At 39.7% G+C, this 15,557-nt stretch overlaps 1 protein-coding gene across 1 annotated transcript in view; it reads right to left on the reverse strand.

The window, feature by feature from the left end:
* Window positions 1–4,058: 4,058 nt before the first annotated feature.
* Znf329 (zinc finger protein 329) overlaps window positions 4,059–15,557 on the reverse strand; it is an 11,938-nt gene continuing 439 nt past the window's right edge. The window contains exon 2 of the mRNA XM_004647732.2: window positions 4,059–7,133. Coding sequence (XP_004647789.1) covers window positions 5,503–7,125 — 1,623 coding nt within the window. The 5' untranslated portion in view covers window positions 7,126–7,133 and the 3' untranslated portion in view covers window positions 4,059–5,502. The remainder of the gene's footprint in view (window positions 7,134–15,557) is intronic.

The following is a 15,557-nucleotide window of genomic DNA, read 5'->3' on the forward strand; positions in this document are numbered from 1 at the left end:
TCCTGTTACATTTTAAGTTACAATGCAAGGCCATCAGTTATACAAAGGCAGTAGGGACAGGGGTTACACAAAAGGAAAAAATGTTCTATTATTTGGCCTGCTTGGTGTTGGTAGGCTTCCTGGGTGGGCTTTTATTTAAAATTTTAATTTCCCCCTCCACTATTATACCTGGCCAGAGTAGAAGCTTCTAAGTCTTTGGATCTGCCTGTCCTTTCCTCTGTTAGGTCAGCAATGCCCAGTTAGAAAGAGCCCTGGGGTGAGGGCAATATGGAGTCAGGCAGCAGCTCAGCTAGGCCACAAGGGACATGTGTCTCAATGCTACAAACCTCTGAGATATGTACAAACATTTTTTACTGCATCATAACTCATTATAACTGAAGCTAATAAAAAAAAAATACACTGGAATTATTGCCCTTTTACTAGTTAAAATTCCTTTCATGGTTTCCATACACAACAAAAGAACTAAAATAAATGAAACCGGTGTATCAAGTACTGGCAAGGACACAGAGCCATGGGCACATTCATTTATTGCTAGTGGGACAACAAAACAGAGTGGGTGCTTTGAAAAGGAACATAGGTAACATGGTACAAAATTAAACATAGGCAGATGCTACAGCCCAACATCAGACTCCTTGGTGTTTACCGAAGAAAAAGAAAAACTTACAATATAACAATATTGAACTGTATCACAGACATGTGCACATGGAGAAAGCTCCAGCCCTCTTGTATTGAAATAGCTGACCATACAAGGGACAACCCCATCTACGGGGGATTTTGTTTTGTTTTGTTTCATTTTACTGGTAGTAAAAACTGGTTTTTGTGTTTGTGTATGGTACTGGAGATTGAATTCAGGGCCTTTACACTGAACTACATTCCACCAATATTTTTTATTTTGAAAAAAGTCATCCCCAATTGCTAAAGTGCTCAAAATGGGCTTGGACTTACAACTCTTCTGCTGCAGTGTCCCAAAATCCCAGAGAGCACCACCAAGCCTGGCTCATCTCTTTGTCTTACTATCAAGGATAGATAAATTTTCCTCGAAAGTCTTTCTGCAACTCTCCTCTCTTCTTTGCTATAAAGAAGAAAATATTTTAAATATTTCTATTTGAATATAAGTCATATAAGTTTCACTAAGTCATTAAGTTTCTGAGATGGGACTTGAACTTGATTCTTTTGCCTTAGCTAGAACCAACTTCCTTATGCATTTATTCCAAGATGAGACTGAGATAGAGAGAGGCTCTGTTCCCCCTTACCTCATCTTTTCTCATCTCTCCTATAAGACTCACAGATCACTCCTTCACTTACCTGCACTACAAAACTCTAGCCTCACTGCCTTCCCTTTGGGATGTCAAGCAGAGTGAACCAGAGGAAAGTTTGGATTAGCAGAAAGTAGGAATATGATGACCAGTTATCACTGTCCCCATCACCCCTGTCTGAACTTCCAAGCATTCTGGTGATCTGAACTTGTTCTCATGCTAAAAGGGAACTTTTCCCAGCCAACCAAAGGGTGGAGGTCATAGAGGTAATAAACATCTCTGCCTTAGCGTCTATATTTCTTGTCGCTAATGGCTTTTATTTTTTGTTTGTTTTGGCTGGCTCAGGCAGCCTTAAGGGCAGATCTGGTAAGGCATGTGGAGCCAGGGATTGAACTGCAGTTCCCTGTGACTGACTGGGTTTGCCCTAACAGGTGCTTAAACAACTAAACCAGAAGCCCCTGGGTTTTTAGTTTTGTTGTTTGCTTGTTTGTTTGTTGCAGAACCAGGGATTGAACTCTGGTCCTTGCACTTACCAGGCAAGCAGTTATTCTACTGAGCTATCTCCCCGGCCCCTGTGGCTTCTAATTAGTAAGATTTGACTGAATAGTTCTGGAATTCAGGGCTGTATGAATGCCCAAATTATACCAAGCTGCACGGTTCATGTCTATTAACAAAGTAGACCAAGAGCAAGAGATTTTTCTTTCTTTCCACTCTCAAATTTTAAAAATAAAATACATAAATAAAAGGTTTGGAAATACAGCTCAGTGAAAAGGCCCTGGGTTCAATTCTCCAATCCATAAAATGGAATAACCAAGCAACTGAGAAGGAGAAATTATGAAGCAGTTCATAAGAATTTTCCCTGAGGCAGGCTGGGGAGGTAAGATAGCAAAAGTACAGGATAAGGAGTTTAAATACTGAGGGAACTTGGACATGGGGCGCCAGGGGCTGAATGGATTCAGCAAGACACTTACACAGGGTGGGTCCTCTAAGAACCAAGAACACAGCCCATAGTCAGACCTTATCAGGCAGAGGGGTCAGAAGAGCCTGACCAAAGTCAGATGGAGTTGTGTTCCCCTGTAATAGGCTATACACACACACACACACACAATCTCTGAAGGACACGAGTTCGTTGGATCCTCTCATGTCAGAGTCACACTACCCTGCAGCCAGGATCTCTGGAATAGAGAACCAACATCACCCAATCCCAGCTTGTTTAGTGAAGATCACCAGCCTCCACTTTGCTGTAGACTGCATCCAAGTACACAGTTGCTTTGGTATTTCTCTAAATGCTTTCCTAGGCTGTACTCTTCCCACCTGCTGCCTCCACTACCCACCTATTGCCTCACTGTCCCTGGTTCTCAGTATCAGTGCTGGCACCCACCATCCTCTGGGATACACCTTCATCAGCCAGAACCAGGTCAACACCTATCTTCTGTTGTTCCAAAGTGCACGTCACACAGGAAGCAGCTAAGACTGTACCTGTGAGAGGACATACCTAGAAGAAAGTGACCACCAGAAGCCTCTTCCTCTCCAATTAGTCTCACTGAGTCAAAACCTCAGAATTTTAGCACTATGGAGACACCAGGTCACAACAGTCACAAAATTTATACGTTGCCCATCCCAGTCTCCCAATTGTCACTAAATTTTGACACTATAGTATTAGGATGCTTTGTCTACAGAGCTACAGCAGTGTAAGTAATGCTAAGAAAACCCACAGTGATATTTAAGCCCTTGAAACCAGCTAAGCCCCAACACAAAGTTTTGTCCATCCTTTGGATCAACAGGAGAAATACTTAAGGGGAAGTTCTAGAGACAAGACCATTGAAAAAAACACTAGAATATCAAGGAGAGGTTGGTGAGACAACCTGAGACAAGAAGATTTAGTAAATATGGGAGACAGAATTGAATATGAGGCCAAGTTTGCAGAGGAACCAGAGAACAAACCCGTACAGGACTCTTTCAAGATGCTGCTGCCCTCTTCCGATCTCCTCCTCTGGCTTCCCTATCTAGGGACAGTCACATGTTGAAGCAACTGAGGTTTGTCCGTACAGAGGAATGGACCTGACACTGTGAGAAAGTTCTTGGGACATTGCTTCCTCCCTTTAGTCACCACTCCCAGGGACAGTCCATGCGCCAAATACTAAAAGGCACTGATCATGCTGACACAGTCCCAAGGTCAATCTGTCTGGAGATGGAAGCTCAGAGCATATCTAAGGGTTAGATTCCTTACCCACTCTTGGACAATCTGAAAGACTGTGTCTGCAGAAATAGACATCTCTATATATCAGTGTGCATTTCAAGGTGCATATAAATGGCCTTTACAAAGACCATCCTCATGCCTCCTCTTCATGGCTCATCTGACGGTTCTGTCATAGAAAAACAAGCAGAGATGCCTTTGTTTTTTAATTTTTTGTAATGTTGAGCATTGAACCCACAGCCATTGTACTGAACTATATTCTCAGACCTTTTAAAAATTTTAGGCAGGGTCTCCTAAGTTGCCAAATTGTCCAAGCAGGGCTTGGACTTATAATATTCCTGCCTCAGCCTCCCAAGTAGATGTGTTTATAAGCATATACCCTATGCCATGCATTTGACTTGTTTGGTTTCTAATTCATGTAATGCATAGCCTTAATTAATTCATGATGGCCTTCACTCTGATTCTCCTGCCATAGAATCCAGGAAATAGAACTTTGGGGTGGGGAAGCAGTCAAAATCCCCAGAGTGCCGGGGAGATGGCTCAGTGAAATAAGCGCTTCCCTGGCAAGCGCAAGGGCCTGAGTTCAATCCCGGTTCCACAAAAAAAATAATAATAATAATCCAAAATCCCCAGTGCATCCACTCACAGAGCTTGGAGGCTGCATCAATTCTCCTGGCTTTGTAGCCCTTAGAAGGGCCATTCTAGAACTGTTCTAGGCTTCTCTGAAAACTCTGGTTCCAATCCTCTACCTTTTCCACAATGACAAAACCTTAAGAGTTCAAGTCCCAAAGAAGGAAATGATTCTATTGCCCTTGGCTGTCTGACCACAGGGACACTTCTGCCTTGACGCTTATGAGGCCCTCAAGCCCTGACCTAGCTCCTACTGGTAGAGAAGAGTCAAAGAATCCCAAAATTTACCTCTTCAGGCTTCACACTTTTACCCACTCTCAACTTATACCAACAATGTAGGATTCGTAATAGAGGAAAAAAATATACACAATTTTAGTCCCCTAATGACTGCTTTATTCCTCTATCACCTATTTCTAATCTATACCCCTATGTGCACTTATCTTTATCTCCTATCTTATGCCTTTTGCTATATATTAACCTTTTTAAACATGGTAACAAAACCTTTGCAATTATGAGTCACAGTGATTGAACAGAATAAACTGGAAGTCCTCAATGAAGAACAAAAGTGAGGCTAGAGAAGTGCTCAACATAATAAATTAGAAGTCCTCAATGAAGAACAAAAGTGGAGTTAGCAAAGTGACAAGGTAAACATAATAACTCATTATTTCATAGTTTCAACAAATAAAACAACATATCATGTTTCTTAAAAGTACCCCTTTCAATCCTAGAGGCAGGTTTTAGTTTTAGGAAAAATGATGTCACTCTTCCTTCAGAAACAACTGTTATGTCCAGTTTCCCCTTTCTCCATGAGTCCCAGGAGGACAGTATGTAACTCAGAAACACCTCCACAAAGCAAACTCCAGCTCTTATTCGATAGTTGCTGTACTTTTTTTCTCCTGTATGAGTTCTGTGATGCAAAATCAGAGATGAATTGTGGTTAAAGGTTTTCTGTATCTTTACTGATACAGGAAAAAATTAGTTAAAAGCCCTTCCAAAAACTTTCTTTTTCTTGACTATACTCACAAGGTCTGATCCTAGTAAGAATTTGCTTCTGGAAAGTAGGTGGACACTCCTATGGAACACTTACTCACTACATGCATGAGTTCTTTCTAGCATGCTGAAGTAAAAGGTGCATACACCTCTTGGCAGAAGCACCTTCTCTACATTCTCATGTTTTATTCTTGAGTATGTATTATCATGTTTGGAACTGCTTTAATGATTCTTGAAGCTTTCTTCACATTTATCATCATCTAATGTTTTTTCCAAGAGTTCCTGAATAATGGGCTTAACTGGCCACAGAATGTCTCACAATGACCAATTCTCCAGGGTAGCTTAAAAGACCAGGAAGTCACATCTGAAGCCACACTACCTTTGTGCAGGTTTTTGTGTCAACTGGGAGAACAGTGTGATCATCAACATTCAGGTTTCCACAGGCTGCTCTTCAGGGTGTGTTCTCTGATGTCGGACAAGGGATGAGGTCCTCCTGAATGACTTCCCACACTGAGGACACTGGTAGAGGCCTTCCTTGTTATGCAGTCTCTGATGTACTGCCAGATGAGAGTTCTGCTTAAAGGATTTCCCACATTGCAGACACTGGTATGGAGATTCCTTGGTGTGAATTCTCTGGTGCTTGGTCAGACAGGAGCTGTCCCGGAAAGATTTGCCACACTGATTACATTCATAGGGCTTCTCACCAGTATGAGTCCTCTGGTGCCGGATGAGGCCAGCAATGTTTCTGAAAAGCTTCTGACACTGATTACAGCCATAAGGCTTCTCACCAGTATGAATCCTCTGATGTCTAATGAGATATGCACTCTCAATGAATGTCTTCCCACACTCATTACACTCATAGGGTTTCTCCCCAGAATGGATTTTTTGATGCACAATGAGGTGGGAATTACGGTTGAAGGATTTCCCACACTCAATACACTCAAAAGGCTTCTCTCCAGTATGAGTTCTCTCATGCTGTGTAAGGTATGAGCCATCTCGGAAAGCCTTTCCACATTTGCTGCACTCATAGGGCTTTTCACCTGTGTGGATTCTGAGATGCACAGTAAGGTGAGAGATATCAGTGAAGGGTTTCCCACACTCATTGCATCTATACGGTTTTTCTCCTGTGTGAGTTCTTTGATGTAAAATCAAAGATGAATTGCGGTTAAAGGTTTTTCCACATTCTAGACATTCATAAGGCTTCTCACCTGTGTGAATCCTTTGGTGTTGAGTCAGAGCCGACCCATCACTAAAAGCTTTCCCACATTTATTGCATTTATACGGCTTCTCACCTGTATGTATCCTTTGATGCACAATAAGGTTGTAGTTCTTGGAGAAGGATTTTCCACACTCATTACAGGTATAAGGTTTCTCTCCAGTGTGAGTTCGGTGATGCAGAACTAGAGAAGAGTTGCGTTTGAAGCATTTGCCACATTCAGAACATTTGTATGGCTTCTCAATGAGGTGACTCCTCCTGTTTTCACTTAGAGATGAGCTCAAAAGAAAGATATGTCCAAAGTCATTGTTTTCACACAGTCTCTTTCCTCTTTTCATTATTTTTTGATCACCCCTGTGGGTAAAATGATGCATGGATTTAACATTTTCAGGGTATTTACAAGGCTTGTCTTTCACTTGATTTCTTCCAAACTGAGTAACTTCTAAGGAGTGGTGGAAGGGTTTATCACAGGCATCACTGTCACCAATTCTCTTGCCTGCATACTTTTTGGAACAACTGTGTAAGGCTTGGTCACAGTCCACCATTTTGGCATCTGCATTATGGAAACCATTTTTTGTAGAAACTCTCTGCGATGGTGGAAGGCCCAAGCTTGCACTCAAATGCTCCCCAAAGCCAAGATATTCAGAGACTGCTTCCTGAACTTCTGGTTTCTCCTGGGGTAAAGCAGATTGCCTCAGATGTTTCTTGTGGTTCTCAGAGTCCCAGTTGTCACCCAGGACCAGCAAAGAGGGATCATCTCTCACAAATCCTTCCATTTCCATGTCACAAGACAGTGTTTCCATGGGAACCTTCTGAGCCACCATTGTCAATCTCATGTCCAAAGCTGAGAAGGACAGAGAAAAAAGGCAGAGTAAGCTTTACAAATCTGTATCTTAGAGAGGAATGGAAAAGATGATGGGCTATATGTGTCACTGTGTTTTGTTTCCTTTTTAAAATTCATACAAGTGAAAAGGAAAGACAAAAATGAAAGCAGAGAAATAAAGCAAAAACCAGGTTCCAAGAAAGGCACAGGATTTCATCCTCTGAGATCAGTCAGGATCAGCACTAGGAATAAATATCATCAAAAGGATTAGCTTGAGATGTGGGAAACTAAGACTAGGTACCATTACTCACATTGGTCACCATCCTGGCCCCTGCATGTATGTTCATAGCACCAGTGACCATACTAACAATCTGTACATATTCCAAACACAATACATATTCCCAACATATTTCTAATAATCTATACAGATTCTGTGTGAAAGAGCACACAGTGAGAAGGTCTTGCCTATCTCTGTGATCAGAGATCTGCCTTCTCACAGCACAAGCTGGCTACTTGAAAGTTCAGGATCTAAGTACTGGATCTATTAGTGATTCCTCTACTGTGTTATAAGGAAAACTGTTAACTCTTATAATTGGTTCTCTTATCTAAAATAACTGGGCTTGGAGGAACTGCTGGACAAGACTCCCCTAAGTGGGTAAACAAAAGGTTTCTGTCTACTGATAGGACTTGGGCAGTTTTCCCAGAGTCTTAGGGGAACAAAAAACATTGTTATTGGAACATATTTATGTTGGCTATAAAAGGTTAAGAGTACACTGTATATAAAACAATTAAGTTTCCTTAAGATATTAAGATGCTTTGGGCTAAACTTACAAAATTAAAGAACAAAAGTTCTTTTTCACTTATTACTACGTTTCCAGTACATACATTTTACAATCATCTTGGGGAGTGGATACATGTACAAAATACAATTTTCTTTCTTTTTTTTTTCCTAATTCTCTGCCTCTTCCTCCCTCTGCCTTTAATTCTCCCTTCTCTATTTTCATTCTTGTTGATATTATTAATCTTAGCTCATGTATATGGCATATGAGTGTTACATTCATTGAGGTTATTAGGTCCCTGCACAAAGCATACCTTTACTCTGCTTATTTCCCCTTTTGCTCCCTGTCACTATTCAAGGTTTCTATATTGGGCTTACTTTCTCCTGTTCTCCACTGTTAAATTCTTGGTTACACTAATTATTGCTAACCTCATAGTATACTAAACATATTTGCATTTGCCAAATGTCAAGGCCTTGAAACATGCAAAGCTGGGAAAAAAAAACATTGTGGTGGGTGACTTTCTAAATAAAAATATTTGTGATAGAATTTTTATAACTGCTTTATAATTACGTTAAAACAGTATATGACTTATGGTTGCTAAGTGACATTTCCAGACTTTTAAAACTTTCTGTAAGTTCCTTATATAGGTCACAGGTCCCAAATATAAAAATCTTTAGGATAAATTTCTCCATAAAGGTCCAGCTGTTATATACAACTTTTTCCTGCCTTCCTCAACTTCTAATAAAGATTAACAGCTATCTACTAGCAACAAGGATGCTTGTTCTGGATATAAACAACAGATTTCTATATGACTGACAAAGATATATAGTCCTGACCAAAAAATAAAAGTGAGGCAGGCTGCAGCCTTGGTCTTGGCTACACATGCAATGAGACCTCTAAGTACATCAGGCACTTCACACAGAACCTAAACAAGGGATCTAAAAGGATCAAAGGATCCTTTTTTTTTTTTTCTTGTCTTTTTCCCTTCATCTTTCTCAAAAAATATATGAGTGATATAGGGCTGTCCCCTTATAAATTGCTATATAGTCTTGCATATTTGCACAGAGCTACAAATCTCCATGCTTTGAAGACCAAAAATCCATTTCTAAGAAAGTATGAATTAAGGGGAGATAGCCCAGTGGCATAAGTGATCACCTGGCAAGCACAAGGTCCTGAATTAGATCCCTGATTTAAAAAAAAAAAAAAAAAAAAACAGAAAGTATAAATTGAGCATATCCTCCACTTTATCTTCTTGCAAGCTGAGAGATCTAACCCATACCCCACCTGTGGAATTCATGGTTTATAAGTTGCAACTCAGTGACCTGGAGTTGATAAAGACCTCAAAAGAGGATTAGTTCCACCTGAACTGAGAAAGGCCTAATCAAGTGCCCCTGAAATGAGAACACAATACAAACAACAGAAAAAGGTAGACTCAATATACTTGGGCTAAAGGGCTAATAGGAGAAACTTGGAAATGGGGTAAAACAAAGTTAGTGGGATATGTATGAATCACCTGAAGACACTAAGAAAATTAAAAAGGAACTAAAAGGTTCAATAATGAAGGGTATATTCCTTTTATGTCTGGTTTGGCTGAGCAGTTTAATACCATATAGGCAGAAAAAAGATTAGAAGTTAATGATAAAAAGAATCAAAACCCTAGAAAATAAGGTAATTATTATCCAGTTAGGATAGTAATAAACATAACTAGAACCTCAGAACTTCAAATCATTAAATTTGATTCCTGTCAGACTCTGTCCTGTGAGAATTTGAAATGCCAGATACAACTGTCACTGACATAAATACCTCTGCCCAGCACTAGAGATGGACAAGTGCTATATCCCCTTCCCTCACTTGAAATGATATGTGGTGGGCCACTCAAAACCAAGGACAAGATGGCTGATATAAAATGATTAGGAATAAAATGGTTTTAAAAAGTGAAGCTCTTATAAAGGTTCTGTCCCTCCAACTCTCAGAAATTACAATATAATGCAATATTACCTGTTATTAATAATCCAGCTTCACTGGATCAGAACTCTGAGGTAGCACACAATCTGTGACCTAAGGACAGATGTTTCTGGGGAGGACCCAATAGGATACCTAACCCTTCAAGTTATGACCAACTTGACTAAAGAGATTACCATTTCAAGTGCAGAAGAGTTTTCTCAAAATGACCCTCAAAGAATAAAAATACTAGAAGTTAAAGACTAGCTCTAGACATAAACACTAGATATCAAGATATAGATGCTTGAGTCAAATGAATAAAATTTTCAGTGCATGACCTTAATAAGAGCAACTGTTATACATGTGTTGCCAGTTGTCCAAAGGCATAGGTTATTCACTTTCACCTCAGTAGAGATATGGACCACTAAGGATTATGATGCATGTATGCTTTGTACCAGGACAAACGTACATGAGAAAATGAGACCTTTAAGAACTTGCCTTTGGTCTTCTCCATATTGCAAAGGTCTGACCTGAGAGTAGGACCCTTCTCTATAGGAAATGTGAATCACTTACCTTGCCTTTCTAGGCAAGGGGCAGAGTTTCATAAACCCATAGGAGAGCTCAAAACCTACACCAATATCTTGCACATCACTGAAGGACCAGGTAGTCACAATTACTCTGCTTTCCATGTACAGCAGACTAATATCTGGTGATTTTATGGAAAATGGAACTTTCTTCGTAGACTTCCATCTACTTAAGACAGGAACTTGTACTTTAGTTTAACTGGCTAACCCATTCAACTTAGCATTCCAAAAGCAGCCCAAAAAGGATTTCAGTCACAGGAGTCATAGGTCAATACCTGGTTCCTTTGATTCAAATGTCTACATTGATTCAACTGGAATCCTTCAAAGAGTTCCCAATGCACCAGAACCAAATAGCTGCAGGGTTTGAGTCAGCACTCTTCTGTTGACCCACAATTAAAAATGTAGTTCGGATTAAGTATATATTATAATTAACAAGGATTCATAACTAAAGATGTCCTATAAAAAACAGCTAGATGCTACCAGTCAAACAGGCTGTGAAAACAGAATTCTGCAGATATGACACCAAGAAAAAAGAACTATGTCATGATGGGTGGGAAATGTTGTACCTTCTTTCCCAATAATACAGCTCCTGATAGAAATATTACAAAAACTTTAGAAAGATCAATGACCCTGGTCAATTAACAGGTGAAGAATGGTGGGATTGATTACTATTTTAAAATGGGTACACTCAAAAAGGTTAACAGATGTCCTAGATCATAAGCACTACCGTAGGAATTTGTACCTGTTTAATTTATAGGAGTTCAGATGCCCAGCAATATCAATTTCCTAAGGAATAACTATTGAAACAAAAAAAAATCAATTTTCTCCTAAAACAATATTATTTAAAATTATAAACATTTTTCAGTCACAGTCCTGTAATCCAACTATGAGAGGCTGAGTCAAGAGGATCTCAAATTTGAGAGTAGCCTGCACAACTCAATAGATGTAGTGAAACTTCATCCAAGCCCCAGTACCACCACAATAAATAAATCAATAAGTCAGAAAGGAAAAAAGAAAGTAAAGAAATGAAAAAGAAAAGCTAAGAAAAATTATACTTAAGATCTCAAAAGATAACTTTATGTGGGGAGTTATACTGTGCAAGGATAACAAAACACAATATTGAAACCATAACAACTATCACCAGATAAAACTATAAAAGTAACACCTTCCTACTCAACCTAGCAAAAGAAAGGAAATCTCTGGAAGAATTTTACTAAAGCATAACAAACAGCTCCTGTAAATCATATATAAGAGAACAGCTCCTGAAACATCTAAGACTAACCCTTAGCAAATGGAAGGAAGGAAGGAGAATCCAGAATTCCTCTACCTGAGTAAGCTTCAGTAACTACTCAACCTAGCAGAGGAAGGCGAATTGAGAGGTGCAAACATACTTGGTAGGTAGGTAGTAAAGTTGGCCTCATAACTCAGTAGGAGTGGGTATTCCTTTTAATGCCTTTTCATATTTAAAAACTATAAATCCTAATTTATACACAATCCTAAGTGTAATTATACATTCAAGATAGACAAAACATCAATATATGACAATGCAGACACATATGCACACATAAAAAGTTAAAAATGATTAGAATACAGAACACCTTTGAGTTATCACATTAAAGTGTCTTAACACATAAAAGGCACAAAACACACATTTAAAACATCTGATATATCAATATGAACAACACATCACAAATATGAGATTAAAAGAAAAAGAAAAAAGACAAGAAATTATTGTCAACCACCATTAGGATGATTTACTAATTACAAAAGGAGAAATGTGAGAACTGGAAAACAGCACTAACTGCATGACCACTGTGTTCACCACCAACTTTATGTGACTCCTGATACAATTCACCATTTTGAAGGACATGCTTGCAATTGTACACCCTCCTGTGGAAGTTGCAGAACCTGAATTATTTATGCAACAATCAACTAAACACTGAGGGACAATATACTAAAGAACCTATCCATAGCTTTCATTGTTTGATTTTGTGGTAATGGGGATTAAACTTGGGGTTTTGCCCATGCCTTGAAATTGTGCTGCCATCATACTGCCTCCCTAGCACTTTTAGAATTTTGAGATAGGATCTCACAAGGTGTGCCAGGCTGAGCTCAAGCTTACAGTACTCCAGCCCCAGCCTCCTGAGTAGATGGGACTGCAGCATGAGCCACTCTGCCCAGTAGATAAATAATCCTTTTAAAAACATCAGTATCACTGGGTATGGTGGCTCACACCTATAATTTCAGCTCTTGGGAGGCTAAGACAGGAGGATTGCTGTGAGTTTGAGGCCGGGCTGGGCTACACAGTAAAAAACTGTCTCATACAAACAAAACAAAAAACTAAATTAAAATTTAAAAAAAAAAAACAAAAAAACAGCGTCATCGGGAACAAACAGCTCAGACCGCCCCCTCCTGTCCCTCTCTCAAACAGGGGCTTTCTTTCCCTCAATAAATACGCTCTGCTAAAAAAAAAAAAAAAACACTGTCACACATCAGGTTCTATGTGCCATGCCAGCCCCGCCCCTGGGGCACATGGAGAAGGTGACTGAGACTGGGCGTGGTGGGGTTTATCTGTAATCCCAGCACTTGGGAGGCTCAAAACAGAAGGATCATTATGAGTCTGAGCTATGCAGTGAGACCCTGTAGACCCTATACTAAATACACACCAAAAAAAGTCATAGAAGAAAAAGCAAGAACACTCAGATTAAACCTTGATGAAAGAAGGAAAGAAAGAGAAAGAAAGAAAGCAAGCAAGCAAGCTAGCTAGCTTGTTGAAGCTGGCGCAGGTGACACATGCCTATAATTCCAGCATTCTGGGAGGCCAAGACAGGAGAAATGGAACCATTCTGCTAAGTTAGAGACTTGAAAATCTTGTCTCAAAAATAAGAAAGGCTAAGAACGTGTGATGGCCCAAGGTTTCCCATTAGTACAAAAATAAACAAACAAACAAACAAACCTGGGACTTAAAAAGACCTAACATTCAATCCCCAGTACCACATGCCAACCCAGCCCCGGAACCCTGGGAATGGTGGTGCATGCCTACAATCCAAGTGCTGGGGGGGCTGAGACAGGAGGATTACTATGAGTCTGAAGTGCACAGCGAGACCCTGTATCACACAGGAAAAAAAGACCTAATTACAAGATGCAATACATGATCCTGGATTAAACTGAATATATACTATATGATTTTGTTTGGTTGGGTTTTTTTGTTGTTGTTTGTTTTAGTGTATTTGGACAGGGTCCTCAGGGTCTTACTACACAGAGTCTACAGGGTCTTACTACACAGACTGGAATCGTAGTGATTCTCCTGTTTGCACACCACCACACCCAGTCTCAGTAGCTGTCTCAGTGCACCACTGGGGTGGGGCCCAGCACAGTTTATGGTGCTGAGGATCAAATCCTGGCCCCTGCACTCTGCCTAAGCAGCAGGTTTTAATCTTCTGAACTATCTGGCCTGTCCTTGTTTTGTTTCTTGAAACAGGGTCTCACCCTCTATTCCAGGTTGGCCATGAACTCCAAGTGATCCTCTGGCCTCAGCTTCCTGAATGCTTGGATTATAGGCATGTGCCGCCACACCCAGCTATAATATATATTAGATAAGAATTCATTATCAATAATAAATAAAAGTACTTAATAAAATAACAGCACTGTAGTTTGCCTTCTTAGGATACTCAGGCAAAAGCATTTCAAAATTGGTGGGGGGGAGAAAGCATTTCAAAATAAACTGTCATGAAGTCTGTAATACACTTCCAGTAATTCAATCAAAAAATAAGTGTATGTAAATATATGCCTGTTTCACACCAGACTGCATCATGCACTGTATGTATAAAACATAAAGTGTACAGCTTTAAAAAATGAAAAAACGGTAAAAGTGATGTAGCAAAAATGTTAGCAGTGATTCTGGATGCTTTCACAAGCATTCATTAGAACAATTCTTACAATTTTCCTGGAGAAATGCAACTTTTCAAAATAAAAAACTGGGTGGAAAGGGAGAAACAAGCACTAACATAAAGTTGGTGTTGGGGGAAAAAAGACGTAGGGAGGTCAGCATTCAAAACACATTTAACAACCAAAATTTTAACAGTGATAAAGAATAAAGGACCTTTCCAGGGTGACTGTAATTTTGATTAACGTGTAACATGTGTCAAAGCTCTGCCAATTATGCCAGAAGGATCTGTGCATTTCACAGTAAACCAATTTTGCTTCCAAAACTAGTATTTCAAAGCCAGCCAGGCACAGTGACACATGCATGTAATCCCAGCTACTCAGGAGGCTGAGGCAACGGGATTGAGACTTCTGGGAGCAGTCTCAAAAATTTAGCAAGATCTTGTCTCAAAATAAACTTCAAAAATAAAAGGGCTGGAAGTGCCCGTGAGTAGCAATGGGGACAAAACAGACAAGACAGACAGACAGACAGACAGACAAAAAGGCAAAGGGGGGAAAGGAACAAAATGAAACAGTACTTAACTCTAATTCATGTTAAGCATAATAAATATTTGGGGAGGAAATATAGTGATAGCTGGAACTTATTTTGAAATGTAGTTTTTAAAAACAAGGATCAATGCATGGCAAAAAGGATGGATGGAAAAAGTGCACAGAAATTACAGTAGAGATTGTCTGTTTTAATATCATTCACCTCACGGGTCTTCCAGTTCTTCCATGTGCAGGAAAACTTTTAGCATAACATACTGAGAGCTGGTTAAGTAAATAAAACTGTAAACCAAAGGTGTAAAAAGACTACTAAACATCTGATGAGGGATGCAATCATGTGCTGCAAAGAGGTACCAATTACAATAAAAAGGGGGAAAAAAGCATAATTTAGGTAAACTTTAAAATGAGTAATTGGGGCCGGGAGATAGCTCAGTAGAATAAGTGCTTGCCTGGCAAGTGCAAAGGCCCGAGTTCAATCCTCGGTTCTGCAAATAAATAAATAAAATGAGTAATTGTTTTTACTTCCCTCGGATTTAGAGGATTGAATTTATAATTTACTTTTCTCGATTAAGAATAAAATTGCAGCTAGATTTTAAAACCTACTAAGTAAACGTTTCGATATGTTTTTTGCTAAAAGAAAACAAGACGCGGGAACAGTAAGCACGACAGCGCCGCGACGCGGGAACCGGCGAGACACCCAGGGGTCCCCG

Source organism: Octodon degus, unplaced genomic scaffold (assembly GCF_000260255.1).
Source record: "Octodon degus isolate 3935 unplaced genomic scaffold, OctDeg1.0 scaffold00322, whole genome shotgun sequence".
NCBI classification, from domain to species: Eukaryota; Metazoa; Chordata; class Mammalia; order Rodentia; family Octodontidae; genus Octodon; species Octodon degus.